Source organism: Podarcis vaucheri, assembly GCF_965113315.1.
Source record: "Podarcis vaucheri genome assembly, chromosome: 7".
NCBI classification, from domain to species: Eukaryota; Metazoa; Chordata; class Lepidosauria; order Squamata; family Lacertidae; genus Podarcis; species Podarcis vaucheri.
In genome coordinates, this window is record NC_138765.1 from 80,792,483 (window position 1) to 80,819,454 (window position 26,972).

Genomic DNA, 26,972 nt, shown 5'->3' on the forward strand with positions numbered 1-26,972 from the left:
AGGGAGCCGGCGTACAGCTTCCGGGTCATGTGGCCAGCATGACTAAGCCACTTCTGGTGAACCAAAGCAGCGCACGGAAATGCCGTTTACCTTCCCGCCGGAGCGGTACCTATTTATCTACTTGTACTTTGACGTGCTTTCGAACTGCTAGGTTGGCAGGAACAGGGACCGAGCAATGGGAGCTCACCTCGTCGCGGGGATTCAAACCACCGACCTTCTGATCGGCAAGTCCTAGGCTCTGTGGTTTAACAATCCAGAATAAAACATTACAGAAGAAAGTCAAATGTAAAGTTTTGTTAGTTTTCGCCCAGTTCTCCAGTCTGCTAAATTCCCCTTTGCAGCTTGTCGATACCCTTCTTAAAATGGGTTGCCCAGAACCGGACAGGGGACTCCAGGTACAGACTGAGCAAGACAGAATAGAGCAGTTCTGTGACTTCCCTCGATCTGGACACTAGCCTTCTGTTGACGCAGCCTGGAATAGCATTAGATCTTTTTGTTGTTCCCCTCACCTCTGTATGAGGGGTTGTGTTTTCAGGAGGGGGGTGCAAGTGCTCCTCTGCTAAATGGCCTTCTCGGTGCTCAGAGATGGCCTGACCTAGATTTCCCTCTGCTTGCTTCAAACTGGTTATTTCACCGGGCAATAATAGCCCAATCTCCCACGCGGAGAGGACGCCGGGGGGATCCTATTTGCTTCTCCACTGGGCTTTTTAGGAGCAAATGGCTCTTGCTCGCGATTCTCCCAAATGGCAATAACGGGACTTTCTTTTTGTAAAAATAAATTATTATATATATATTTTTGCTTTTACAAGTCCTGAAAAAGTGGCGATGCAGCAATCTTTTCTGCTGACTCAGCTCCCAAGGAGATGCCTTTGTTCTTTACGTCCATTAGGGAGCTGCGTTTAGGGTCATGAGCAAAACTTCAGCAGGGACTTTCTTAAAGAGACAGATCACCTGAGAAGAGGCAGGGAGGGAGGAAGCACAAATTTTGGAAGGTTCAGGGCAGATAAAAGGAACTACTTTTCACAGAACAGAGTTAAACTGTGGAACTCACTTTCACAGGAGGCAATGATAACCACCAACCTAGATGACTTTAAATTCAGGGACGAGAGGGCTATTGATGGCTCCTAGCCAGGGGATGCGGGTGGCGCTGTGGGTTGCACAACAGAGCCTAGGACTTGCTGATCAGAAGGTTGGTGGTTCGAATCCCCACGACGGGATGAGCTCCCCTTGCTGTGTCCCAGCTCCTGCCAACCTAGCAGTTCGAAAGTACGTCAAAGTGCAAGTAGATAAATAGGTGCTGCTCCGGCGGGAAGGTAAACGGTGTTTCCGTGCGCTGCTCTGGTTTGCCAGAAGTGGCTTTGTCATGCTGGCCACATGACCCGGAAGCTGTACACCCTTGGCCAATAAAGCAAGATGAGCGCCGCAACCCCAGAGTCGGTCACGACTGGACCTAATGATCAGTGGTCCCTTTACCTTTACCCCTTTTACCCCTTTTACCCTTTTTACCCCCTTTACCCTTTACCCGTTACCCTTTACCCTTTGACCTTTGACCTTTACCCTTTAACCTTTACCTTTACCTTTACCTTTACCTTTAGCTATGCTTTGCTGTCCGGACCCAGCAGGCTCTGCTTATGTTCTCAATACAGGTATGGCTAAGATGCTGTTGGACTCCAGTTCCCATCAGCCCACAGTCCAGGGCTTACCCATTCACAACAATGGAGACAAAATTCAATTCAGCTCGCATTTAAAGGCCCAGCCACTTAATTTTTATGCTTCAAAACCATGCAGCGACTGAAACGCGGCCGATCTTTCGGAATTCGCACACCTCCGAATTTTGCAAACCCTGTTCCACCTGCCGAGCCTCATAATCCAGGAATGCATATATACTTTTTGCTTGGGCAAAGCGTGCCCGAAAACACATCTCTTCACAAAACCAACCTACAAAAATGTGCTATAATTAGGCAAAATTGCTTTGTAAATAATTGCCTTGGATATCAGCCAAAAACTGCATGCAGGAAAAGGGAGAGAAAAGTGTCCGTTAGGAGAAATCTGTGCCAAAATCCTCATGAATATTCATGGGGATTTTAAAATTAAAGACAATTCAAACTAATGCGGAGAGGCGGTAGAGCTTGAATCGAAGGTGGAGAAGGGAGAGGTTCCCCAAGATTGGCATTTTTGCCCATGTCTGATCTAGAACCCTCCTTTTTTAACTGTGCATGGCTCTAGAACTGATAGGACAGCCAAACTGAACTACCTGAAAGGCTGTCCCATGAAGGATGGAACAAGCTTGTTTTCCTACTGCTCCAGGGCACAGAACCTGAACCAACATATTCAAAGGGCCCCCCTAAACAATAGGAAGAACTTTCTGATGGACTCAAAGTATCGTAGAATTTGGATGGCCCCCAAGGGTCATCTAGTCCAACCCCCTGCAATGCAGGAATCTCAGCTAATAATAATAATAATAATAATAATAATAATAATAATAATTTATTATTTATACCCTGCCCATTAGGCTGGGTTTCCCCAGCCACTCTGGGCAGCTTCCAACAAGTATTAAAATACAGTGGTCTGTTAAACATTAAAAGCTTCCCTAAACAGGGCTGACTTCAGATGTCTTCTAAAAGTCTGGTAGTTGTTTTTCTCTTTGACATCTGGTGGGAGGGCGTTCCACAGGGTGGGCGCCACTACCGAAAAGGCCCTCTGCCTGGTTCCCTGTAGCTTTGTTTCTCACAGCAAGGGAACCACCAGAAGGCCCTCGGCGCTAGACCTCAGTGTCCGGGCAGAACGATGGGGGTGGAGATGCTCCTTCAGGTATACTGGACCATCCAACCTCTGCTTAAAATCCTCCGAGTTCACAAACTCCCGACAGAGTTTGTCCCACTGTCAGAAAACTTTTAACAGTCAAAGCATGGGCTTTGCACGGGCTCTACTGCTGAACTACTGCCCTTTCCTTAAAAATGAAGCAGGTTTCTAGTCCTCATCATTCTGAACAAGAGGCTGATTGTAATCGGAAACGAAATAGTCAGGCTCTTTGCCCATCTAGCTCTGTTTTGCCTAAATGGACCGGCAGCATCTTTCTAGGGATGTTCACATTCTTATGCGGTGATGCCTGGGATTCAACCTGGGTTGCAAGGCAGGTGTCGTGCCTTTGAGCTACACCCTTCCCTTAAGTCGCTGAGACATGGGAAGCTTCTTTCTACTGACTCAGTCGATCTTCCTCTACTGTCTACACTGGCTGGCAGTGTCTCTGCTGCATTCATCAGAGTATATCCCCAGTCTTACCTGGAGATGCTGTTGGGGGTTGGGACCTTCTGTATGCAAGGCAGATGCACTCCTTCGCCTGTGACCCTTTCTTCTATGAAAGCATACAGTGTGTGTGTGTGTGTGTGTGTGTGTGTGTGTGTGTGTGTGTAGAGCAGGTCTCCAGTCTTCCAAGAGGCCGGAGAGTGATGCTGTCGGATGATGAAAGATCACTTCGCCTATTAGACGACTGGCTTCAGACCAAGGTGTCCATTTATTAACCAGCTTGGGATTATGGATAGTTACTTAGAGTGGCACCTTAAGGAAGGTGCTTTGTGAAAGTGAAGGTGACCGCGTGGTGGGTGGGTGCCTTTCTCTGCGATTTTATTTTATTTTTTTGCAGGGAGAGGGAAGGCCTTGATATTGCTTCTGGGCCTCAGTTGCCTGGAATGCACATGTTCCTATCCAAAATGAGAGTTCCTCTGAACAGGTGCAGAGCGCGTTTCCCAGGTCTGGCAGGTTCGGAGGGTTGCAAGAAGCGTTCAGCAGCCCCTCCCAAGTGTCCCTATTTTCCAGGGACGGCCGCAGGCTTACAGAAGCCATCCTGGTTTCTGATTTGATCCCGGAATGTTCCACTTTTCCTTAGGACGTCCCTATTTTCATCAGAGAAATGTTGGAGGGTATGGAGCTGTGTGACATCCCCCCCCCCAAGCCAAGGTAACTGCACAACCTTTAGAAGACATCTGAAGGCAGCCCTGTATAGGGAATCTTTTAAATCTTTTATTATATTGTTATATATGTTGGAAGCCACACATAGTGGCTGGAGCAACCCAGTCATATGGGCAGGGTATTATTATTATTATTATTATTATTATTATTATTATTATTAAAGGTAAAGGAACCCCTGACCATTAGGTCCAGTCGTGGTCGACTCTGGAATTGCGGCATTCATCTCGCTTTATTGGCCGAGGGAGCCGGCGTACAGCTTCCGGGTCATGTGGTCAGCATGACTAAGCCACTTCTGGCGAACCAGAGCAGCGCACGGAAACGCCGTTTACCTTCCCACCCGAGTGGTACCTATTTATCTACTTGTACTTTGATGTGCTTTCAAACTGCTAGGTTGGCAGGAGCAGGGACCGAGCAATGGGAGCTCACCCCGTCGCGGGGATTCGAACTGCCGACCTTCTGATCGGCAAGTCCTAAGCTCTGTGGTTTAACCCACAGCGCCACCCGCCTCCTTGTTATTATTAGACATCCCTATTTTCATTGGAGAAATGATGGAGGGTATGTGTTCAGGATGGAGGTGGAACTGTCTGACACTGAGCTAGATGGACCCAAGAGCCACAGTCGGTCAAAAGCAGTTTCCTACATCAATTCCTAGAATTGAGCAGAAGAGATGGGAATGGGTGTGGCTGCTTCATGCAGAGCATGGGTTATTGGCCCATCTAGCTGAGTATTACCTGCACAGACTGGCAGCAGCTCTCCAGGAACTGTTGGCCTGATCATTCAGGCAGTTATTGTGTTCTCCCAGGCCTGTACATGTGAACAAACCTTCACATACACACTGCCTCCACCAAGCGGCTTGCTCCAGCAATCTCTGTTTTCCCCTGATTGTGGGGATGGTGGGGGGAGGATGTTGGCACCTCCTCTGCCTTGGCACCTTCCGTCAGCCGAAGTTTGATGCCTCGTCAATACTAATATGACTTTTTACGCCTCCCCTGCTGCCCGGCGGGATTTATGGGAGCGCTGCTTTTATATAGACATTTTGAGGTACATAAATGCCGCCGTTCCCGCCGTGGGTAGGGTTGTGTCAGCGTTTTCAATATAATATTCTGGGTTTTATAATGCAGGCAATAAAAGATGGTCGCACCGAGCCGGAATGCTGTGCAGCGGAGCCTCACTCCCAGGGAAGGGGGTGGTGGAATACACTGTATTTCTGTTCTAGAGAGAGGGGAGAGAGTTTGCGGGCGGTTGATTTGTGGGTGTCATCTACATCTAGTTAGAGTGGGGAAGACGGTGACTCAAACTCGCAGCCTTAAAAAGTGAAGGGGGCTCCCGTCTGGGGAGAGGTCTCAGCATTTGAGGCTTTTTAGTTTAGAGAAAGGGCGGGGGAAACTCCAATGGAGCTGAATGTGGAAAGATTCAGTCCTTCTTCACACAGCACGGAGTTAAACTATGGAACTCTCTGCCACAGGAGGCAGGGATGCCCACCAGCTTAAAGGTAAAGGGATCCCTGACTATTAGGTCCAGTCGTGGCCGACTCTGGGGTTGCAGCGCTCATCTTGCTTTACAGTGGCACCTCGGGTTAAGTACTTAATTCGTTCCCGAGGTCCGCTCTTAACCTGAAACTGTTCTTAACCGGAAGCACCACTTTAGCTAATGGGGCCTCCTGCTACCGCTGTGCCGCTGGAGCACGATTTCTGTTCTCATCCTGAAGCAAAGTTCTTAACCTGAAACACTATTTCTGGGTTAGTGGAGTCTGTAACCTGAAGCGTATGTAACCCAAGGTACCACTGTACTGGTGAGGGAGCCGGCGTACAGCTTCCGGGTCATGTGGCCAGCATGACTAAGCAGCTTCTGGCAAACCAGAGCAGCGCACGGAAATGCCGTTTACCTTCCCGCCAGAGCGGTGCCTATTTATCTACTTGTACTTTGACGTACTTTCGAACTGCTAGGTTGGTAGGAGCAGGGACCGAGCAACGGGAGCTCACCCCGTCGCGGGGATTCGAACCACCGACCTTCTGATCGGCAAGTCCTAGGCTCTGTGGTTTAACCCACAGCGCCACCCACGTCCCTTGCCCACCAGCTTGGCTTTAAAAGGATTAGACAGATTCACGGAGGAGAGGGCCACTAGCCTCAATGGCTGTGTTCTGCCCCCCATATTCTGCTTCTGAATACCCGTTGCTGTAAACACAGATAGGAGGGGACAGTGAAATTGTGCTCAAACCCCGCTTGCAGGTTTCCCCCTTTGGCCTGATCCAGCAGCCCGGGATCTTTGTGTGCTGTTACGTCAATTCGGCACATAAATCAAGGGTAACTTTTTGCACACTAACATCTTTCGGAGGTGGAAGCAGGCAGCCGGATCATTTTCTTTTTAAAAAATGTTGTTTTATGGTATGTTTTATGATACTTTTACGACTTCATGTTTTTGTACTGTAAACCGCCCTAGTCATTTTTGTATTAAAAAAACTGGTACAGAAATCGAATAAAACGGCCGATACTAAGGGTATTGCACAGGAGCCGGAGAGAAGCCAGCTAGTGGGTTACTTAGAGGGGGTGGACATGCCACCCACATTTTTCCCCATGTCATTTTTTGCTGTTTCTCAACCTCACCTGCAAACTGGCAGGCTTCTCTGTCATCAGGGACAGTGGCAGAACATCTGCTTGGCATGCAGAAGGTTACAGATTCAGTCCCCAGTGGTGTCACATGATAGGGCTGGGAGAGATTACCTGCTTAAAACCTGGACAGCTGCTGGCTGCTTTTAATATCCCACCTTCTCCTCCAAGATGCGGGTGGCGCTGTGGGTTAAACCACAGAGTCTAGGGCTTGCCATTCAGAAGGTCGGTGGTTCGAATCCCCGTGACGGGGATTAAATAGGTAGATAAATAGGTACCGCTCCGGCGGGAAGGTAAACGGCGTTTCCGTGCGCTGCTCTGGTTCGCCAGAAGCGGCTTAGTCATGCTGGCCACATGACCCGGAAGCTGTACACCGGCTCCCTCGGCCAGTCATCTTGCTTTATTGGCCGAGGGAGCTGGCGTACAGCTTCCGGGTCATGTGGCCAGCATCACTAAGCTGCTTTTAGCGAACCAGAGCAGCACATGGAAATGCCGTATACCTTCCCGCCAGAGTGGTACCTATTTTTCTATTTGCACTTTGACGTGCTTTCGAACTGCTAGGTTGGCAGGAGCAGGGACCGAGCAACGGGAGCTCACCCCGTCACAGGGATTCGAACCGCTGACCTTCTGATCGGCAAGTCCTAGGCTCTGTGGTTTAACTCACAGCGCCACCTGCGTCCCTATACAAGCAACATGCAAACCAATAAATCAATAAAAACCAATAACAATAATAATAAACAGTTTGCAGTCATACCCAAATTAAAGTAATCGCCAACCCCAACTAAACTAAACTAGATTTCCAGTTCACCAAGTTATGCCAATGGCGTCTCTCTCATTTTCCCATGACATGTCCTAACAACTTTCTTTCTTTCTTTCAAAGTATTTGGCCACCTGCAATTCCAAAAACAGCCCGGTGTAAAAATGTCACCTTTGTTTTATGGGCTGGATTACAATGGCCACCACACTTGCCTACATGGTGAAGGAGGGGAAAGTTTGACGACTGCAGGCGATTGCTGCTACTGATAAGAAAGGAGGGCAGAGAAGGGTTGCGCGGTAACAAAACATCCCCGGTAGTTTTGCTGTTTGGGTGGAAATGGAAGTGGGGGGAAAGCATTTGCTGTATTAAAGAGATTAGGGGTTTGGGGAGCCTTTTTAGCCTGAGGGCCACATTCTATCCTGTGCAGCCATCCGTGGGCCAGAGGCAAAAGCAGAGCGACTGATAGGAGCCATATTGATGTTGGCTAGCCCTGCCTTATGACACAGGCACATATGAGTCTGCCTTACACGGAGTCCATCTATCCCATTAATGTCTGCATTGGCTGGCAGCAATGGCTTTCCGGTTTTTCAGGTGGGGGTCTTCTTCCCCAAGGCCTGCCTCAAGATGCAGTGGGGGGGGTGAACCTGGCTCCTTTTGTGTGGGGTGTGAAATAAGAATATTGAGGGGTCCCTTCAAGGCAGGGTTCAGCAAACCTTTTCAGCAGGGGGCCGGTCCACTGTCCCTCAGATCTTGTGGGGGGCCGGACAATTGTTTTTTTGGGGGATGAACGAATTCCTATGCCCCACAAATAACCCAGAGATGCATTTTAAATAAAAGCACACATTCTACTCATGTAAAAACACGCTGATTCCCGGACCATCCGCAGGCTGGATTTAGACGGTGATTGGGCCGGATCCAGCCGCCGGGCCTTAGTTTGCCTACTCATGCTTCAAGGGGTTCAGCTTCTTAAGGAAGACTGGACCTTCGGAGAGAGCGTACCTTTTTAAGGCTCAAACCGGTCAGGAAATGAACAGAGACCAGACCAGGATATACAAAAGCAAAGCGGCTATAAGCCTGGTCTTAATTAAAGCTGTTGCAACAGGGTTTCCCCCCCTCCACACACACGCAGGAGAGAGGAGGAGGACCCAGGACAAAGGTGTGCAAGCCCTTATATAGATTTTGAAATTGCCCATCCTGGAGCTCAAGACCACCCCTAGAAACACCATACCTACATCACAGAAGGGGTGTAGCCCAAGACCACCCCCCAGATACATCAGAGATGGGGAGGACTACAACAGAAATCTGAGTGCATTGTTTTTTCTCCTGTCTGCTAGGTTACCTGCTTGGATTACCTGGGCATCCTGGCCACTCTTTAGTTATGATAACTACTCAACTCCTGAATCCAGGTCACAGGCTCACCCTATTCATATCTTAAATGTGCCCTTGAGACAGGATTTGTGAGCAAAGAGACAATGGGGAGGCTCCCATTTCCTTCGACCTTGCAGAGAAATATCTGAGGTCAATTTGGGAGGGAGAAAATGCTTTTAGGACTTTTCTGTGGGTTTCAGACATGTGGTCTATACATATTTGTATGTGCTTGCTTGGTACATTTATGAACATCTATTAGATATATACAAGACCTTAAAATTCTTATAACAGGTGCATGGGCCCTGCCACCAAGCGGTGGCCCTTTCCTGAAAAACAAAACAAGTTTCTAGTTCTTGCCGTTCCATGTAAAAAGGCTGGTTGAAAAGGGGAGCTGCCCTCTGCCTGGGATTTATTGGGGTTGTCGGGTTCCTGTGCTGAGCCTCAGAAGGTCTCATAAAAGCCTGACATGTCAGAGGGGGAGAGAACAACTGGAACCTGATAGGCTGGTGAATTAAATTCTTAGGTAATTGCATCTTTGTGAGTCCATCGCTGTAGTCGGTTTGTTCTCCTGCTTCTGTTCCACTTGCTGAATAACACCCCCACCTTTCCCTAAAAAACCCAGAAAGGATGTGCGCAGGGATCTGCAACAGTGAAAATCCATTTCCCCTTCTCTTCCCCTCCCTCCACTCTTAAGCAAAAATTGAATTCTGATAGCTCGGATGCCAGCTTCTTGCTGCTGCCATGCATTTGAAAACAAGCAATGGATTTGTGGGTGTCTCCGCTTATGGATCTCTCCATGGCAGGGAGAGCAGAAAAGAGTTGCCTGCTGCCGTGGCTTGGCGGCTGCTCAAAACAGACCGGTTACCAGAGTCCCCTACCCATGGAGGCACGGGTCAATTCTGTGTCCAGAGCGGCTGTCTACCAGCTCCATCTGGTACACAGGCTGAGACCTTACCTGCCTGCAGACTGTCTCGCCAGAGTGGTGCACACTCTGGTTATCTCCCCCTTGGACTACTGCAATGCGCTCTATGTGGGGCTACCTTTAAAGGTGACCCAGAAACTGCAACAAATCCAGAATGCGGCAGCTAGACAGGTGACTGGGAGCGGCTGCTGAGACTACATAACACCGGTCTTGAAAGACGTACATTGGCTCCCAGCATGTTTCTGAGCACAATTAAAAGTGTTGGTGCTGACCATTAAAAGCCCTAAATGGCCACGCCCCAGTATACCTGAAGGAGCATCTCCATCCCCATCATTCTGTCTGGACACTGAGGTCCAGCTCCGATGGCCTTCTGGCGGTTCCCTCCCTGTGAGAAGTGAGGTTACAGGGAACCAGGCAGAGGGCCTTCTCGGTGGTGGCGCCCACCCTGTGGAACGCCCTCCCATCAGATGTCAAGGAAATAAACAACTATCTGACTTTTAGAAGACATCTGAAGGCAGCCCTGTTTAGGGAAGTTTTTAATGTTTAATGCTGTATTGTGTTTTTAACATTCTGTTGGGAGCCGCCCAGAGTGGCTTGGAAAACCCAGCCAGATGGGTGGGGTATAAATAAATAAATAAATAAATAAATATTATTATTCTCTTTTAAAGCCATTCAAGTTGGTGGCGATCATTGCCTCCTGCAGGAGGGAGTTCTGCAGTTCTGCATAGAGGTATTTCTTGGGAGGTTGTGGACTCACTTTCCTTGAAGGCTTTTAAGCAGAGGTTGGCTGGCCATCTATCAGGGAAGTGGGGTATAAATAATAAAATGATGATGATGATTACAGTACAACAACAACCCTTTGCCCCTCTGTGAAGAGTATGACCGGTCCAGATGGGCCTGATCCAGCCCGCTGATAAGAGAGAAACAAGGAGCAGTCTGCAGCAATCTGGAGCAGGGCCAAATCTCTCAGAGAGTTGCCATAGCATGCAGCTGCAGCAATTATAAAATGCTTCAAAGACTGAGTGGGTCAGTTAAGTTAAGATAAAATATAAAAGATTAAAAGAAGATTAAAAGAAATCCGAAGAGCACCGGTAAGTGCGTCTTACCTCGGCGCCATCTTAGCTCCCAATCCTCTCATCCAGCCGCAAGGCTCTCCTGACCCTGTGTTCTTCCCTTCCTTGCAGCAAACTTTTGAGGCCCACCCGGAGGAAGAAGCAAGCGTCACCCACATGATCAAGGCGGGCAGCGGTGTGTGGATGGCCTTCTCCTGCGGCTCCTCCGTCCGGCTCTTCCACACTGAAACACTTGAGCATCTGCAGGAGATCAACATCGCCACGCGGACCACTTTTGCCCTGCCAGGTAGGCATGGGACCACCAACAGGGACAATAGCTCTGGATATTCCTGAACCACTGTGAGGCCATGCATGTCTGGGAGGGACAACTGAGTTTTACTCATTGAAATTACCAGAGGATCCCCATGAATTTCAGTGGGTTCCTTCCTTCCTTCCTTCCTTCCTTCCTTCCTTCCTTCCTTCCTTCCTTCCTTCGGCAATCACTCATAGCTGAGCATGATTGTCTTCCATAAACATGGTTTTAACAGTGAGTCTGTAAGTGACCATTGAGGCCAATTCTGGATCCACATGTCCTTCCACAGTGGGGACGAAGGTTTACAGGTGGGAGTTGATCGTGGTGAGGGTTTGCGAAGCGCGCCTTCCTCTTAGCATGTTTCTCTTTTTTGTCCTGTGTTCAAGCATCTTCAAAGCCCATGACACCTTCGGTAAAAGCTGTTCTCTAATTGCAGGCCAGTGTTTCCCAGTTGTTGGTGTTTATACTACAGTGGTAAAGGTAAAGGTACCCCTGCCCGTACGGGCCAGTCGTGTCTGACTCTAGGGTTGTGTGCCCATCTCACTTAAGAGGCCGGGGGGCAGCGCTGTTCGGAGACACTTCCGGGTCACGTGGCCAGCGTGACGAAGCTGCTCTGGCAAGCCAGAGCAGCACACAGAACGCCGTTTACCTTTCCGCTATAAAGCGGTACCTATTTATCTGCTTCCACTTAGGGGTGCTTTCGAACTGCTAGGTGGGCAGGAGCTGGGACCGAAAGACGGGAGTTCACCCCACCGCGGGGATTCGAACCGCCGAACATACGATCAGCAAGTCCTAGGCACTGAGGTTTTACCCACAGCGCCACCTGCGTCCCTACTACAGTGGTACCTCGGGTTAATTCATTCCGGAGGTCTGTTCTTAACCTGAAACTGTTCTTAACCTGAAGCACCACTTTAGCTAATGGGGCCTCCTGCTGCTGCCGCACCGCCGGAGCACGATTTCTTTTCTCATCCTGAAGCAAAGTTCTTAACCTGAAACACTATTTCTGGGTTAGCAGAGTCTGTAACCTGAAGCGTATGTAACTCGAGGTACCACTGTACATTTTTTAAGGTTTGCGTTGAGAGAGGGTCTTTAAACCCCTTTTGTTGACCACTGGCATTACGCTTTCCATTTTTAAGTTTGGAATAGAGCAGTTGCTTTGGAGGATGATAATCAGGCATCTGCACAACATGACCAGTCCAACGAAGCTGATGTTGAAGAGTTTACACTGAGTAGGACTAGCATTAGAGATAACCCAGAGAAGCCATCTCCCAGCTGTTATGGGATCACTGAGTTGTAGAGTTGGAAGGCACCCAGAGTCATCTAGCCTGACCTCCTGTGATGCAGGAGTCACAGCTAGAGAATCACTGGCAAATGGTCAGCGGAGAGTCCACTACCTTGCAAGGGAGTCCGTTCCACTGTCAAATGGCTCTTACCGTCATCAAGTTAGTTGCAATCTCCTTTCTTGAAATTTGAATCTGTTGGTTCACGTCCTACCCCCCTGGAGCAGCAGAAAAGAAGCTTGCTCTGTCTTCCGTGATATTTTGTTGTTGTTTAGTCGGAGAACATCTAGAGTGCTGTGTCCAATTCTGGGCACCACAATTGAAGCAGGATGTTGACAAGATGGAATGTGTGCAGAGGAGGGTGACCGAGATGATCAAGTGTCTGGAAACCAAGCCATATGAGGAGCAGTTGAAGGAGCTGGGTATGTTTAGGCTGGAAAAGAGGAGACTGAGAGGAGATTGTTGTTATTGTTTAGTCGTGTCCGACTCTTTGTGACCCCATGGACCACAGCACGCCAGGCACTCCTGTCTTCCACTGCCTCCCGCAGTTTGGTCAAACTCATGTTGTAGCTTCGAGAACACTGTCCAACCATCTTGTCCTCTGTCGTCCCCTTCTCCTTGTGCCCTCCATCTTCCCCAACATCAGGGTCTTTTCCAGGGAGTCTTCTCTTCTCATGAGGTGGCCAAAGTATTGGAGCCTCAGCTTCAGGATCTGTCCTTCCAGCAAGCACTCAGGGCTGATTTCCTTCAGAATGGATAGGTTTGATCTTCTTGCAGTCCATGGGACTCTCAAGAGTCTCCTCCAGCACCATAATTCAAAAGCATCCATTCTTCGGCAATCAGCCTTCTTTATGGTCCAGCTCTCACTTCCATACATCACTACTAGGAAAACCATAGCTTTAACTATAGGGACCTTTGTTGGCAAGGTGATGTCTCTGATCTAGCCCCCCACAAAGAAGAGGGCAAACATTTGGTCCTTGGATGGATAGCTCAGCTGGTTAGAGCATGGTGCTGATAATGGCAAGGTTGCAGGTTCGTATGGGGCAGCTGCATATTCCTGCATTGCAGGGAGTTGGGCTAGATGACCATCAGGGTCCCTTCCAACTCTACTCTTCTACGATTCTATAGCAGGGCTAGATCCAATGGGCAGAAGTGAAAGGAAAGGTGGCTTTGCTGCTGAACGTTAGCAGTAAGAGCTGTTCGACAGTGGAACAGCCTGCCTCAGGGCTCTCCTTCCTTGAAGCTTTTTCAGCAGAGGTTGGATAACCACCTGTCGTGGATGCTTTAGCTGAGATTCCTGCACTGTGGGGGGTTGGACTAGATGACCCTCGGGGTCCCATACAACTCTCTGATTCTATGATTACGAGAAGCATCTCTGCCATGGGAACAGGTAGGCAGTGGAAGTGAGGACTTAGAGAAGGTGGTCAGTTCTCCCTGGCTGGTTGCCATCAAGCAGGGAATCTTGGCTGCCATTTGGTGTGCGTGGGTGTCCAGCTCTGGACTTCCTGAACTGGGATTCATTGAATTGTAGAGTTGGAAGAGAGACCCCCAGAGGTCTTCTAGTCCACCCCACAATGCAGGGATCACATCTCAAGAATGCATGCCGGAATGCTGTCCCATCATTGTTAAAAACCTCCACCTTATGAGGTTAACTGTTCCACTGTTGTTTGTTTGTTTTTTACTTTATTTCGACAAAGTAATAATAATAAATAAATAAGAATAAAATGTGCACCCCACCACTGAGACCATTCCACTCTAACTATCCAACCTCCCAAATTTTCAACGCCTCTTGCGATGGTTTGACCCCTTTCCATTTTCACAGTACAGTGGTACCTCGGGTGACAGGCGCTTCAGGTTACAGACTCCAGTAACCCAGAAATAGTACCTCGGGTTAAGAACTTTGCTTCAGGATGAGAACAGAAATCACATGGCGGTGGTGTGGTGGCAGCGGCAGGCCCCATTAGCTAAAGTGGTGTCTCAGGTTAAGAACAGTTTCAGGTTAAGAACGGACCTCCAGAACAAATTAAGTTCTTAACCCGAGGTACCACTGTACAAATTCTACAAACACCTTCCATATCTCTTTGAAGTCATTTCTTCTGCATATTCGCCATCTTTCTTCCACTGTTTAACAGCTCTTGGAGAAGTGGGCTTGGACCTGATAGCTCCATCTCTCCTTCCCTGTGCCAAGTCAACCCAACTGCCACCACAACCGCAACCACAAATTCTTTGTTAATTTTACTTCTGTTGCAGCCACCCTGCCCTGCGCCTTTCTTAGACCTCTCTCTCCCCTCCCCACTTTCTTCCATCTGCAAGATGGAGTAATTGTGCAATTAGGACTAAATGCATTAGCTGTTTAAAGTGTTTCATGGCTCTCTCCCCCTTTTTTTTAAAAAAGCTTTTTTTAAAAAGACCCCCTTTTAAAAAAAAAAAGAATCGCTGCTTCTCTTCTCCTTCCCTTGGAGCGAGCGTTTTAATTTTGGTATTAATGCATATTTGAACTTAAGCTCTCTCATCCTTTTTAACTAGACAGGCCGTTAATAAAGTCTTTCTCGCAGAGAGGCCCCGGCCTTTTAAAAGCGGTAGATCTATTAGCCGGGACGGAGTCTGACGTTGCGGCATTAAGCCTCCGAGATAAAATATTTATTCTCCATTAAGAGTCCCACCCGCCATCTCTTCCCCGAAGAGTAGGGGGCACAAGAAGCCTTATCAGCATGTATCCCCCTCTTGTAGCTCCCATTCATTATTCTTCAATTCTTCTTGCAAAAAGCTTGTTGGAACTTACTGCCTTATGCTGAGTCAAACCGCTGGTCCATCGAGCCCAGTGTTGTCCACACAGACCGGCAGGCATCTCTCCAGGAGTTCAGACCAAGATCTTACCTAGAGATTGAAATGGAGGCCTTCTGCATGCTCTACCTCTGAGCTACAGTCTTTTCCTTAAAAACAAAGCGTGGTGCTTGTCCTCATAGTTGTGAAGGAGTCAAACCCTTAGTCCATCTAGCTCAGTGCTGTCTTCACTGGCCGGCAGGATGCTCTGCAGGGTTTAAGGCTGAGGCCTTGCCTACTCCTTCTGCATGCAGAGCAGATGCTTCGCCTCTGAGCTACAGCCCTTCCAGTGTAATATGGAATCTGTGGGTCTCTGCCTTCCCTGTACTTTATCCTTTGCAAAACACCTACTGAATTAGACTGAATTAGAACCTGCCCTAGAAATGATGGCATCAGCCATTTAATCCAGGGCTGGGTTTTTCTACATTAGGACCACATTTCCTCCCAGATAATCTTCCAAGGGCTGCATGCAAGGGGTGGGCAGGGCTAGAAGGAAAAGTGGGCAAGGCAGTAGAGGCCAATTTTACCTTTGTAGAGAGGGCTTGCTTTTGTACAAAAACCAATCTCCGTCTTCCATGCAAGAGGCATCATCAGATCTCAAGAATGCGTGCCACCCAGGAGGAAGAAACTAAGGAAGGAAACAAAATCAGGGCTGTGAGAGGTTCTGGCCTGGGGAGCGTTCTGAGGACCAGGGCAGAGAGGTTTTTGAGGGCTCCATTCAGCCCCCATCCCTGAGCTTCTTCACCCTCCTTTTAATCAATGAATTGGTCAGGTCAATTGATTCCTACTGAAATCCGATCACTTTACTGGCAACTTCCCATTTACGCAGGGGTTATGCTATGAGGCACCATGTGTATTTTAGGCCCTGCTAATTGATCGGGCATCACATTTTAAAAAGGTTTAAAGTATTTATTTTCTTTACAAGGTGACTTACGGAAAGCTGGAGATGGCAGGGACCACGTTCAGAGGGTCTGGGGGGATGTTGGGGGTTGGGGTGGGGGCTTCTTCTGAGATGTGATCACAGCAGGCTGCCATCTAAAAGCAAAGCCTGCATTCGTCCCTCCCCCCAAGTCCTCGCTCTTTTCATATGCAAATATATGCAGGTTTAATCAGCAGAGATGTGCATTTAATCAACAACAAATTCCCTCAGTTGGATGCCTGGCCCGACTTAAGAAATCTCTATATGACATTGGTGTCCTTTCACGGCAACCCTTGTGAGAGAGACCACCTCATCTGTTGAGTGGGATGGCCGGCCTCACCCTGGCTGTGTGTTGGTGGGTTTTGGGGACAGGGTCTTTCTTCACACAAGTGAGTAGTTAAAGAGTGGAATTTGCTCTCACAAGAGGCGGCAACAGCCACCCACTTAGAGGACATTGAAAGAGGATGGAAATTGTAGAGTTGGAAGGTCATGCCCAGCAATGTAGGAATCAACGCTAAAGAATCCCTGACAGACAGACATCCAAACTCTGCTTAAAAACATCCGAGGAAGGAGAGTCCATCACCTTTTGATAGCCACCTCTGTTGAACAGCTCTTACTGTCCTGATGTTCATTCAAAATCTCCTTTTTGGGAACCATTGTTTCGGTTCCTACCCTCCAGAGCAGAAGAAAACAAGCTCGCTCCATGGGACAGCCCTTCAGATATTTGAAGATGGCTATCATATCGCAGTGAGAGATTTTACTTTCTTGGGCTCCATGATCACTGCAGATGGTGACAGCAGTCACGAAATTAAAAGCAATGACAAACCTAGACAGCATCTTAAAAAGCAGAGACATCACCTTGCAGACAAAGGTCCCTATAGTTAAAGCTATGGTTTTCCCAATAGTGATGTATGGAAGTGAGAGCTGGGCCATAAAGAAGGCTGATCGCCAAAGAATTGATGCTTTTGAATTATGGTGCTGGAGGAAACTCCTGAGAGTCCTGTGGACTGCAAGAAGATCAAACCTATCCATTCTGAAGGAAGTCAGCCCTGAATGCTCACTGGAAGGACAAATCGTGAAGCTGAGGTTCCACCCCATGAGAAGAGAAGACTCCCTGGAAAAGACCCTGATGTTGGGAAAGATGGAGGGCACATGGAGAAGGGGATGACAGAGGATGAGATGGTTGGACAGTGTTCTCGAAGCTACCAGCATGAGTTTGACCAAACTGTGGGAGGCAGTGGAAGACAGGAGTGCCTGGCGTGCTCTGGTCCATGGGGTCATGAAGAGTCAGACATGACTAGGTGACTAAACAACAACAACAATCATATCTCTTCTCACAGTCTCCTCTTTTCCAGGCTAAACATACCCAGCGCCTTCAACTGCTCCTCATATGGCTTGGTTTCCAGACCCTTGATCATCTCGGTCACCCTCCTCTGCACACATTCCATCTTGTCAACATCCTCCTTCAATTGTGGTGCCCAGAACTGGACACACCACTCTAGATGTTCTCCAACCAAGGCTAAACATACCCAACTTCTGCACCCATTCATCCAAAGGCTTGATTTTCAGACCCTTGGTCGCCCTCCTCTGCACATATTCGACAAATTCATGGAGGAAGACCAGGCTGTCAATGGCTACTATCCAGCACTGCTATTTTCTCCCTCCACTGATGGAGGCCACTTGCTGTGAATTACAGAAGGAAGAAGTTGTCCCACCCATTTGGCCTTTCCACTAGGGCATCTGCAAGAACAGGAAGCTGGGCTAGATATTTTAAACCAGAGGGGAGCTAACCTGTAGCCCTCTAGATGTTGTTGGACCCCAGTGCCCACTGTTCTTCACCATCATCCAGCAACATCTGGAGGGCTGCAGGTTCCACATCCCTGAACTGGACCATCACTTGCCTTTACTTCCCCTTCAGCTACCTTCCATACAATGTTTTACACCTCTGCATTCAAGATGGCAGAGTTCTGATGGAGGCAGCTATGGAGGCAGGGAAGGTGAGTGATGGTCTGGGATGGGGAAAGCTATGGACATTGTTGGACCTTTCATCTACTTGGTCAAGGTTAGGGATTATGACCACCTATGGTCCTCTCCCCTGTTCTGTGGTCTCGGATCAAATGAGTTTTGCAGTGGGTGGGTGTTGTGTGCACTTTTATTATAAAATTTGCAAACATATATCCGTTGTTGAGCTCTTATAATGAACCCCATCCACGATCTTCAATTTCAAGTTGAAGTGTTTGATTTTTTGGCTTCTGGGGAAAAAATAAAACCTTTCTAATAAACAATGAAAGGTCACCGGTTCTCATTAAAACAGGTTCTGCTTTCTAGCACGAGACAATTTAGCTAAAATAAGCAGATTCACATGTGCCTCTGTGTTTCCCCCCATTTTCCTTTTGCGGATCTTTTGCTGCCCCCCCCCCAATCATATCATTCCCTCGCTCCACTAATTGCATTAAGATAGCAGTTCTTGATAATTCCTAATTAAATTCATTGTATGAATCAATGAAATAAAACACCGTTAAGACCCAAACATACCACCGTCTCGGCGATTCCGAGAATAGAATTTGTGCCGTTAGACCAATATTGCCGAATTAATTGTTCCGGCCCGCCTTTATTTATTTGCTTTATGAATGCCTTCCCGTGAAATGTCCCAAAGTGATTAGCCATAAAACAGGAGCAATAAAAACAGATATAAATACCATTTCCAGTCCAACACAAAGAAAACCTAGGCTAGAAATCTCCACTTAAAAGGTTTGCTGATGGAAGAATACTGCTTTCTGCTTCCTAATTATTCAGGAATCTTCTTTGGGTGGGGACCTGCTGTTTGGTGATGAGGCAGAGATAGACCAGTTTGATCCTCATCTATATTTCCCTTCCATTACGGGTGGGGAGGAATTAAATTTGGCTTGCGTTTATGGGTGAACCTACCAGCCGATGTTAGAATTCCTGCTCCGTGATTGCAGTCATGGTTGTGAAACTGTCTTTGCACTGAAGACCACCTGGTGCCTTCAATATACAGTTTCTGGTGAATGCTGAACCTTTTCCCGTCCAGCTTTCGACAGTCAAGGTGTATATTTATAGCACTCACCTTATTTCTGTGATTGTAAGTTCAGTGGTGCCCCGCAAGACGAATGCCTCGCAAGACGGAAAACTCGCTAGACGAAAGAGTTTTCCGTTTTGGAGGTGCTTCGCAAAACGAATTTCCTATGAGCTTGCTTCGCAAGACGACAATGTCTTGCGAGTTCCTGCTGGTTTTTTTTCCTTCCCCCCTTTTTTCTAAGCCACTAAGCTGCTTATCAGCTGATCCGATCAGCAGATAAGCCGCTAAAAGCCGCTAATAGCGCTAATCCGGTAATCCGTCAATGGGCTTGCTTCGCAAGATGAAAAAACCGCTAGACGAAGAGAATCACAGAATGGATTCTTTTCGTCTTGCGAGGCACCACTGTTGTTTTAAATTAATTTTGGCACCGTGCCGCAATGTTGCATTTTAATGTCGCAACCTGTCCTGGGAACTTACGGTGAAGGGCAAGTGATTAGAAATATTATTATATATTAACATGTCCCATTATCATTTTCTGAAACAATGCGTTGTGGAAGAAAATCAAACCTTGGCACTACAATTAGGGTAAAGGTCTGTCTATTAAGACAAAGCAATTTCATTGCAGAAGTCCCCATCCCCAATCAACCAGACTCTCTTCTGAACTAATCAATAGGCTTTTCTGCTTATTGATGGAGCTAACAGCTTTTTATATGGATGACAGAAGTTGTCGCAACCCAGTTAATAAGAAACTAGCCTTACAGGAGAAACGCAGGGAAAAAACAGCATTGCTGAAATCAAACGTTGCATCCTTCCTCCAGTCTTTCATCTTCTCTCCCACTTTCCGGCCAACTTTTTCCTTATGCTCTAAGAGAGACATGGCCTTATGAATATAAGATCTGAACAGGCTCAAGCCCATTATAGGCTTAGGGCCCTGCAGACCCCAGAGCCAGACATGGAGCTTGCGGATTGTGAACCGAAATGCAGGGATCCTTCGAGATCTGCCCTCCTCTGAATTTTGCAGTGAAGTTCTCCCGCCAAGTCACAGGTTCAGAAGTGCATACACTACAGGGGTGCAAAGTGTACATGAAAACTGTGTGTGTTAGTGACATACACAAAAAGTCAAGTTCTGTTAGGGGAAATCGCTTTGCAAAAGGTAATAATCAGGAGAGTGTATCTTAGGCAAAATTGCAAACCGTTAGGTGAAATTTGCTCTAAAAGCTCATGAATTCTCGTGAGGGCTCTCTCTCTCTCTCTGTTTGTGTATAATATCTCAAACTGGCATGCAACTGGGGAGAACTGAGTTAAAGTTTTGAAAAAGGGGAAACAGAAATTGACCGAGGAGCTGGAATATTTTTAATTTTGGAACACATTTTTTTATTGATTTTCACAAATTTTCAATCTATGTTTTTCTTGAAATTTTGACTTCCCAGCCTTTCCTCCATGATGGTTCTATCCCCCCCCCCCAATATCTGTGGCTTTATATAACATACTTTTATCAAATACATTGATCCTCTATTTCGCTTACTGTTTTCATTCGGCTGCTGTAATTCAAACCGTGCCCCATGTTTTCATTTGAAAATAAGATCGAGGAACCCAGAATGCTGACAGATTTTCCCATCCCTGCCGGGGAGATGGGCTGCTGGACCTGTTTCTGAATAGGAACCACCCCCTCTAACTCTGAACTCACGAACTCCCTCTCTTGTTCGATCACTTCTCCTCCGCTCCACCTGATCCAGGGTGGGATCCATGCCTGGCCTCCCTCCTGTTCATCGTTGCTGCTGTTGCTAACCAGAGAGACAGGAGAGCTAATCTGTCTTGACACTCAAAACATGTTAATTTGCAGCAGTGGGTTAACCAATTGATTGTCCTCCTGGAGTGGAAAGCAATGCAGGGCTCATCCCCTTTGGCAAGGAAGGGGCACCCATGCCGTAGGTAAGGTAAAGGGACCCCTGACCATTAGGTCCAGTCGTGGCTGACTCTGGGGTTGTGGCGCTCATCTCACTTTATTGGCCGAGGGAGCCGGTGTACAGCTTCCAGGTCATGTGGCCAGCATGACTAAGCCGCTTCTGGCGAACCAGAGCAGTGCACGAAAACACCGTTTACCTTCCCGCCGGAGCGGTACCTATTTATCTACTTGCACTTTGACGTGCTTTCGAACTGCTAGGTTGGCAGGAGCACGGACCGAGCAATGAGAGCTCACCCCGTCGCGGGGATTCAAACTGCCAACCTTCTGATCAGCAAGTCCTAGGCTCTGTGGTTTAACCTACAGCGCCACCCATGTCCCCTACCCATGCCATAGAAGGGGCAAATTGGTCCATTTTTTGTTCTATCAGGACACATTCGCACCATCCATTTAAAGCACTACAATACCACTTTAAACAGTATGGGCTTTCCCCAAAGATTCTTGGGAACTGTAGCTTGTCAAGGGTGCTGAGAGTTGTAAGGAGAACTCTATATTCCCCTTAAAGGTAAAGAGACCCCTGACCATTAGGCCCAGTCGTGACCGACTCTGGGGTTGCGGCACTCATCTCGCTTTATTGGCTGAGGGAGCCGGCGTACAGCTTCCGGGTTGTGTGGCCAGCATGACTAAGCCGCTTCTGGCGAACCAGAGCAGTGCATAGAAACGCCGTTTACTTTCCCGCCAGAGCGGTACCTATTTATCTACTTGCACCTTGACGTGCTTTCGAACTGCAACGGGAGCTCACCCCGTCGCGGGGATTCGAACCGCCGATCTTCTGATCAGCAAGCCCTAGGCTCTGTGGTTTAACCCACAGCGCCACCCGCGTCCCAATATTCCCCTTACGGAAGTATAATTCCCAGAGATCCCCGAGAAGAGGTGTTGACTGTTCATCTACTCTAGGAATTGTAGCCCTGGGAGGTCGTCTTCTTCTTCTTCTTCTTCTTCTTCTTCTTCTTCTTCTTCCTCTTCCTCTTCCTCTTCCTCTTCCTCTTCCTCTTCCTCTTCCTCTTCCTCTTCTTCTTCATTTATGCTTTCCAGATTTATACATTTCACTAATTTTACAATCATTTTAACATTTCAAACTTTGACTTCCTTCCTCCTCTTTCTGTGGTTTTAATTAAATTTATTTTTAATATCTTCTGCATATCCAAATTAACTTAATTTGCTCATTTATTCATCTGCTTCAAATATATACTCATGAAACCGCAGGTTATTCCAGTAATCCTACCTACGTTCTTATCTGTTTACAATTTATCTGTAAATACTCAATAAACCATTCCCATTTTTTAAAATAAGAAGTTTGTTATCTTGATTTCTTATTCTTCCGGTAAGTTTCGCCATTTCTGCATATTCCACAAGTTTTTGTATCCATCCTTCCTTTGCCAGGACTTCTGCTTCTTTCCATTTTGGGATGAGTAACATTCTTGCCGCTGTAGTAGCATACGTGAATAAGTTTCTATATAGTTTAAAGGGGGCTTCTAACAGATCTCAGCTCACAGTAATGAGATTAATTTATGTCGGGATATTTTGGTTGACTTGCCACTGGGGGAAGGGCTCAGCGGTAGAGCACCTGTTTGGCATGCAGAAGGTCCTAGGCTCAGTCCCTGGCATCATCTACAGGTAGGGCTGACTTCTGCCAGTCTGTGATGACAATTATGAATTTGATGTACAATTGGCTTTCTTGTTCCTGTCTCCTGTTGCTTCATTCTGCTTGCTGGCGGGAGTCCCCTATGGCTATAGAAGCCCCAGGATGAATGGTTTGGGGTAGTTTGTGGCTAATCTACCTTTACAGGCCAAAAATGGGCAACAGCTTCTGCTCCTCCAGTTAATCTGCCCTTCCCTTTTTTCCCACAGGCCAGAAGAATGTCCGCGTCACCAGCCTTCTGATTTGCCAGGGCCTTCTCTGGGTTGGCACCGACCAAGGCATCTTGGTCCTTTTGCCTGTGCCCAGATTGGAGGGGATCCCCAAGATCACAGGTGAGTCTCCTTCTGTTGCAGCGAGGATGTGGAACACCTGTGGTCTTCCAGATGTGGCAGGGCTCAGAATCCCACCTGCCCCTGCCAGGACAATGGGAACTGGAGTCCAATCCCAGAGCCACTGGTCCTCCATGCCTCCATTAGAATAAGTCAGAGTTGTGATAGTGGTAGCTATGGGGGCAGCAAAGGCAAGTGATGGTCAGAGGGTGATGGAGTGAGGGACAGTGAGGGACCTGCGTCTCTCAAGGTGCTGTTAGATTCCAGCTCCCAGCTGCCCCAGACAGCAAGGCAAAGAAGCCTCAGAGTCTACCACCTTCCATTACCGTATTTTCCACTGCATAAGACGCACCAGACCATAAGGCGCACCTAGTTTTTGGAGGAGGAAAACAAGAAAAAAAAAATCTGAATCCCAGAAACCAGAACAGCAAGAGGGATCTGGCTTCTGGGATAGCCTCTGGCTGTTCTGGCTTCTGGGACAGCCACGCGCAGCCTCTCCCGGGTAGCGGGATGAAGGTTCTCCCTGCCCAAAGAGGCTGCACACGGCTAAAGCAGAAGCCAGGAGAGGCGCTTCGCAGCTCTCCCTCTCTGTGTAGCGCCCCTTCAGCCAAGCAGGAGGAGGAACAGAAGGGGCTCCGTTCCTCCTCCTGCTTTGCTGAAGGGGCGCTGCGCAGCGCCATTCGCTCCATAAGATGAGCTCACATTTCCCCTTAGCTTTTAGCAGGAAAAAAGTGTGTCTTATGGAGCGAAAAATATGGTAATTTAAATGGGTCTGCACTAACTAGGATAAGGGGTGCGGGTGGCGCTGTGGGTTAAAACACAGAGCCTAGGGCTTGCCGATCAGAAGGTCGGTGGTTCCAATCCCCGCAATGGGGTGAGCTCCTGTTGCTTGGTCCCTGCTCCTGCCAACCTAGCAGTTCGAAAGCATGTCAAAGTACTAGTGTCATGTGACTTGGCCGCATGGAGACACCTCTTATCCCCCCACCCCCCAAAAAAATCTGAGCAATAAAATGATGGGATGATAGCCATCTAAGTCCTACTTAGTGTAATAAGGTAAAGGTAAAGGGACCCCTGACCATTAGGTCCAGTCGTGACCGACTCTGGGTTTGCGGCGCTCATCTCGCTTTACTGACCAAGGGAGCCGGCATACAGCTTCTAGGTCATGTGGCCAGCATGACTAAGCTGCTTCTGGCGAATCAGAGCAGTGCACGGAAATGCCGTTTACCTTCCCACCGGTACCTATTTATCTACTTGCACTTTGACGTGCTTTCGAACTGCTAAGTTGGCAGGAGCAGGGACTGAACAACGGGAGCTCACCCCGTCGCGGGGTTTAACTCCTTAGAGTAATGATAAAGCGGGATATCAAATCCAAACTCTTCTTCTACTTCTTCTTCTTATCTAACCACTGCACCACTACTGCCCTTCTTTGTTGTTAGCCGCCCTGAGCCCGGCTTCGGCTGGGGAGGGCAGGATATAAATAAAATTTATTATTATTATTATTATTATTATTATTATTATTATTATTATTATTATTAAAACAAATTTCTGCTATCTATGAAGCTGGTTTCTGTTTTCCTAAAAGGGCTCATGCGTTTTTCTCTCCACTGCTCAGGGAAAGGCATGGTCTCCCTTAACGGCCACTGTGGCCCGGTGGAATTCCTGGCTGTCGCCCTCAGCACCCTGGCCCCAGACATCCTCAAGAGCGACAAGGAGGATGACCCCTCTGCGGATCCTGTATCTGCCAAGGACGAAAAGCAGGACAGCAAACCAGCAGATCTGGCTTCCCAGAGCAGCCCTCAGATGAGGGAGCTCCGGAAAAAGGGCATTCTCCTGCAGTACCGCCTCCGTTCCACCTCTCACCTCCCTGGGCAGCTGCTCTCGATGCGAGAGGCGCCCTCCGCCACCGGCGGGAACGCCCCGGAGCACACCGAGGAGGATGGCTCCATCTACGAGATGGCCGACGACCCAGACATTTGGGTCCACAACCGGCCGTGCGCCCGCGATGCTCACCGCAAGGAGATCTCCTCCCTGGCTGTGGTTTCTGGCGGGAGAGGCTACCGGAACTTCAACTCCAATGGCAAGCCGCCAGCCAGCAGTGAGACAGACAGTACCTTGTTGATATGGCAGGTCCCACTGATGCTATAACCCCGGCCCCCTCTCATTGGCCGGCCGGCCATCCCTCCCACAATGCCTTGCTTTGGGACACCTTGCAACGGTGTGTTGGGCTCACCAGAGGTGGTGGCTGCATTCCCCCCATCCTGATGGACTCTTCCCCCTTCCCCTTAAATCTTTTGGGGGAAAACATCTTGCCTAAAAGAGGCTTCAAATTCCCTCTCTACTTTCCCCTCTCTCTCTCCGTTGCGATTGAAACACGCTTCAAGCCTCCCTGTTTCTTTGGAACACACAAACGGTATGATCGCATCTCACATGGGGGTTTGGTTCTGAGATTTCTGCATGTACACAAAAACCATGTGCTCAAGCTGCCCCCAGCCTTCTGAGTCCTTCCCTAGCCAGAGCACTGAGTGGGCTGGCTCTCGCAAGACCTCGCAGGGTCATCCGAGTTCCTGTGTGATCTCGCGCAGGTATTCCCAGGTTTCTGGAGCTGGTGTGCCAAGAAGGCCTTGCCTCCCCAAGGAAGGCAGAGAGCTTAAAAACTCTTTTTGCACTGGGGAAACCAAGCAGACCTGGAGCAAAAAGAGCTTTCAAGGTTTTCCTTGCTTGGGGAGACCAGGGTGAAATGGTGTGCCAGTTCTGGGGCGCTCTTGCGAGATCTTTCAGGGACTGTGCGACTTCTTGGGAGAGCTTTCCTTCACTTCTGGAGACGGCACCCTGAGAGGGCCTTGAGCAGTGCAGAATAGCTTTTAAATTATCTGCCTTGCCTGTATTTCTCTTGTGGGATTGCAGCCAACTGGACTTCAGTGGTTGAAATTGTGCAAGTTAAATATGTTTGAGGTGCGGTCACACTGTATGAAATAGAGATATTTTGTTTCTTTGCAGTTCAAGGGGTTGTGTATTCCGACTCAGAGCACACCCACTGAAAAGAATGACGTTCACTTCAGCGGGTCTACTCTGAGTAGGAGACAACTCCGGACCTCTTATGCGCAGCCGTTTCCCATACTTACAAAACGAGCTTGCGGTTTTAAAAAAGAACTTTCCAGATGGCATAGGACTTGGCGCCCTCCTTGCGGGCTTTGGAGGCAGGCCAAAATTCCCCCCACTCCCCCCACTGAATCCTCTTCTCTCCCCCCCCCCCCCGATAGCGGCATGAGGGTTTGTGTATCCATGTGAGAATATATATATGTAATATTAAAAGCCATGTACATTATTATGTTGTATAAATAAAATCTGTATATAGCGTGGGGCCATCTCGGGATGCTGGAATAAAGGTGTTTGGAAAAACGAGAGATCAACTACACTGGAAGCTTTGACATCTCCTTGACAGCTGGTGTGTCTGTTCCCACCGCGCTCGGATTAGAATCCCGCCAGCTAAGCAAAGCGTTTTGTTGTACGATGAGATGCGGAGACATTTCTCAAGCAACGCTGGAGGTGCCCAGTGGCTGGGTGCCCCTTGGGAGAAGAGATGAGCTGGAAGAAGTGAAACTCGATTTTGTGGGATGCCTACGATGGTCCAAGCTTACCTGACCTCACAGGTGGCAAACCTTGCCCCTCTCTCAGGGTGGTCCAACTTTTCATTTCAAGTGGGCCGCAACAGTACTTCGACACAGAACCCATGGGCCGCACGCTGCCTTGTGATGCGGGGCATGTGGAAGGGATGCCAAAATTTGAGGACAACCCCCTCCCCCAGCAATTGCACTGCCTTTCCAATGCCCAGTGCCTCGCTTACCCAACTTTGGGAAGGCGAGGAAGTTAAGGGCAATAATGGCAAGTGGTGGCAGAAGTTAAGGGCAGTGAAGGCAAGTGATGGAGGAAGTTAGGGGCAGTAAAGCCAGGCAGTGGAGGAAATTCAGGGCAACGAAGGCAAATGGTG

At 48.4% G+C, this 26,972-nt stretch overlaps 1 protein-coding gene across 7 annotated transcripts in view; it reads left to right on the plus strand.

Annotated features, from left to right (window-relative positions):
* ARHGEF10L (Rho guanine nucleotide exchange factor 10 like) overlaps positions 1–26,394 on the plus strand; it is a 129,979-nt gene extending 103,585 nt beyond the window's left edge. For all 7 annotated transcript variants that reach the window (XM_082229798.1, XM_082229795.1, XM_082229797.1 and 4 more), the window contains 3 exons: positions 10,808–10,982; positions 22,865–22,987; positions 24,597–26,394. In XM_082229798.1, coding sequence (XP_082085924.1) covers positions 10,808–10,982; positions 22,865–22,987; positions 24,597–25,129 — 831 coding nt within the window. In that variant the 3' untranslated portion in view covers positions 25,130–26,394. The remainder of the gene's footprint in view (positions 1–10,807; positions 10,983–22,864; positions 22,988–24,596) is intronic.
* The last annotated feature ends 578 nt before the right edge of the window (positions 26,395–26,972 follow it).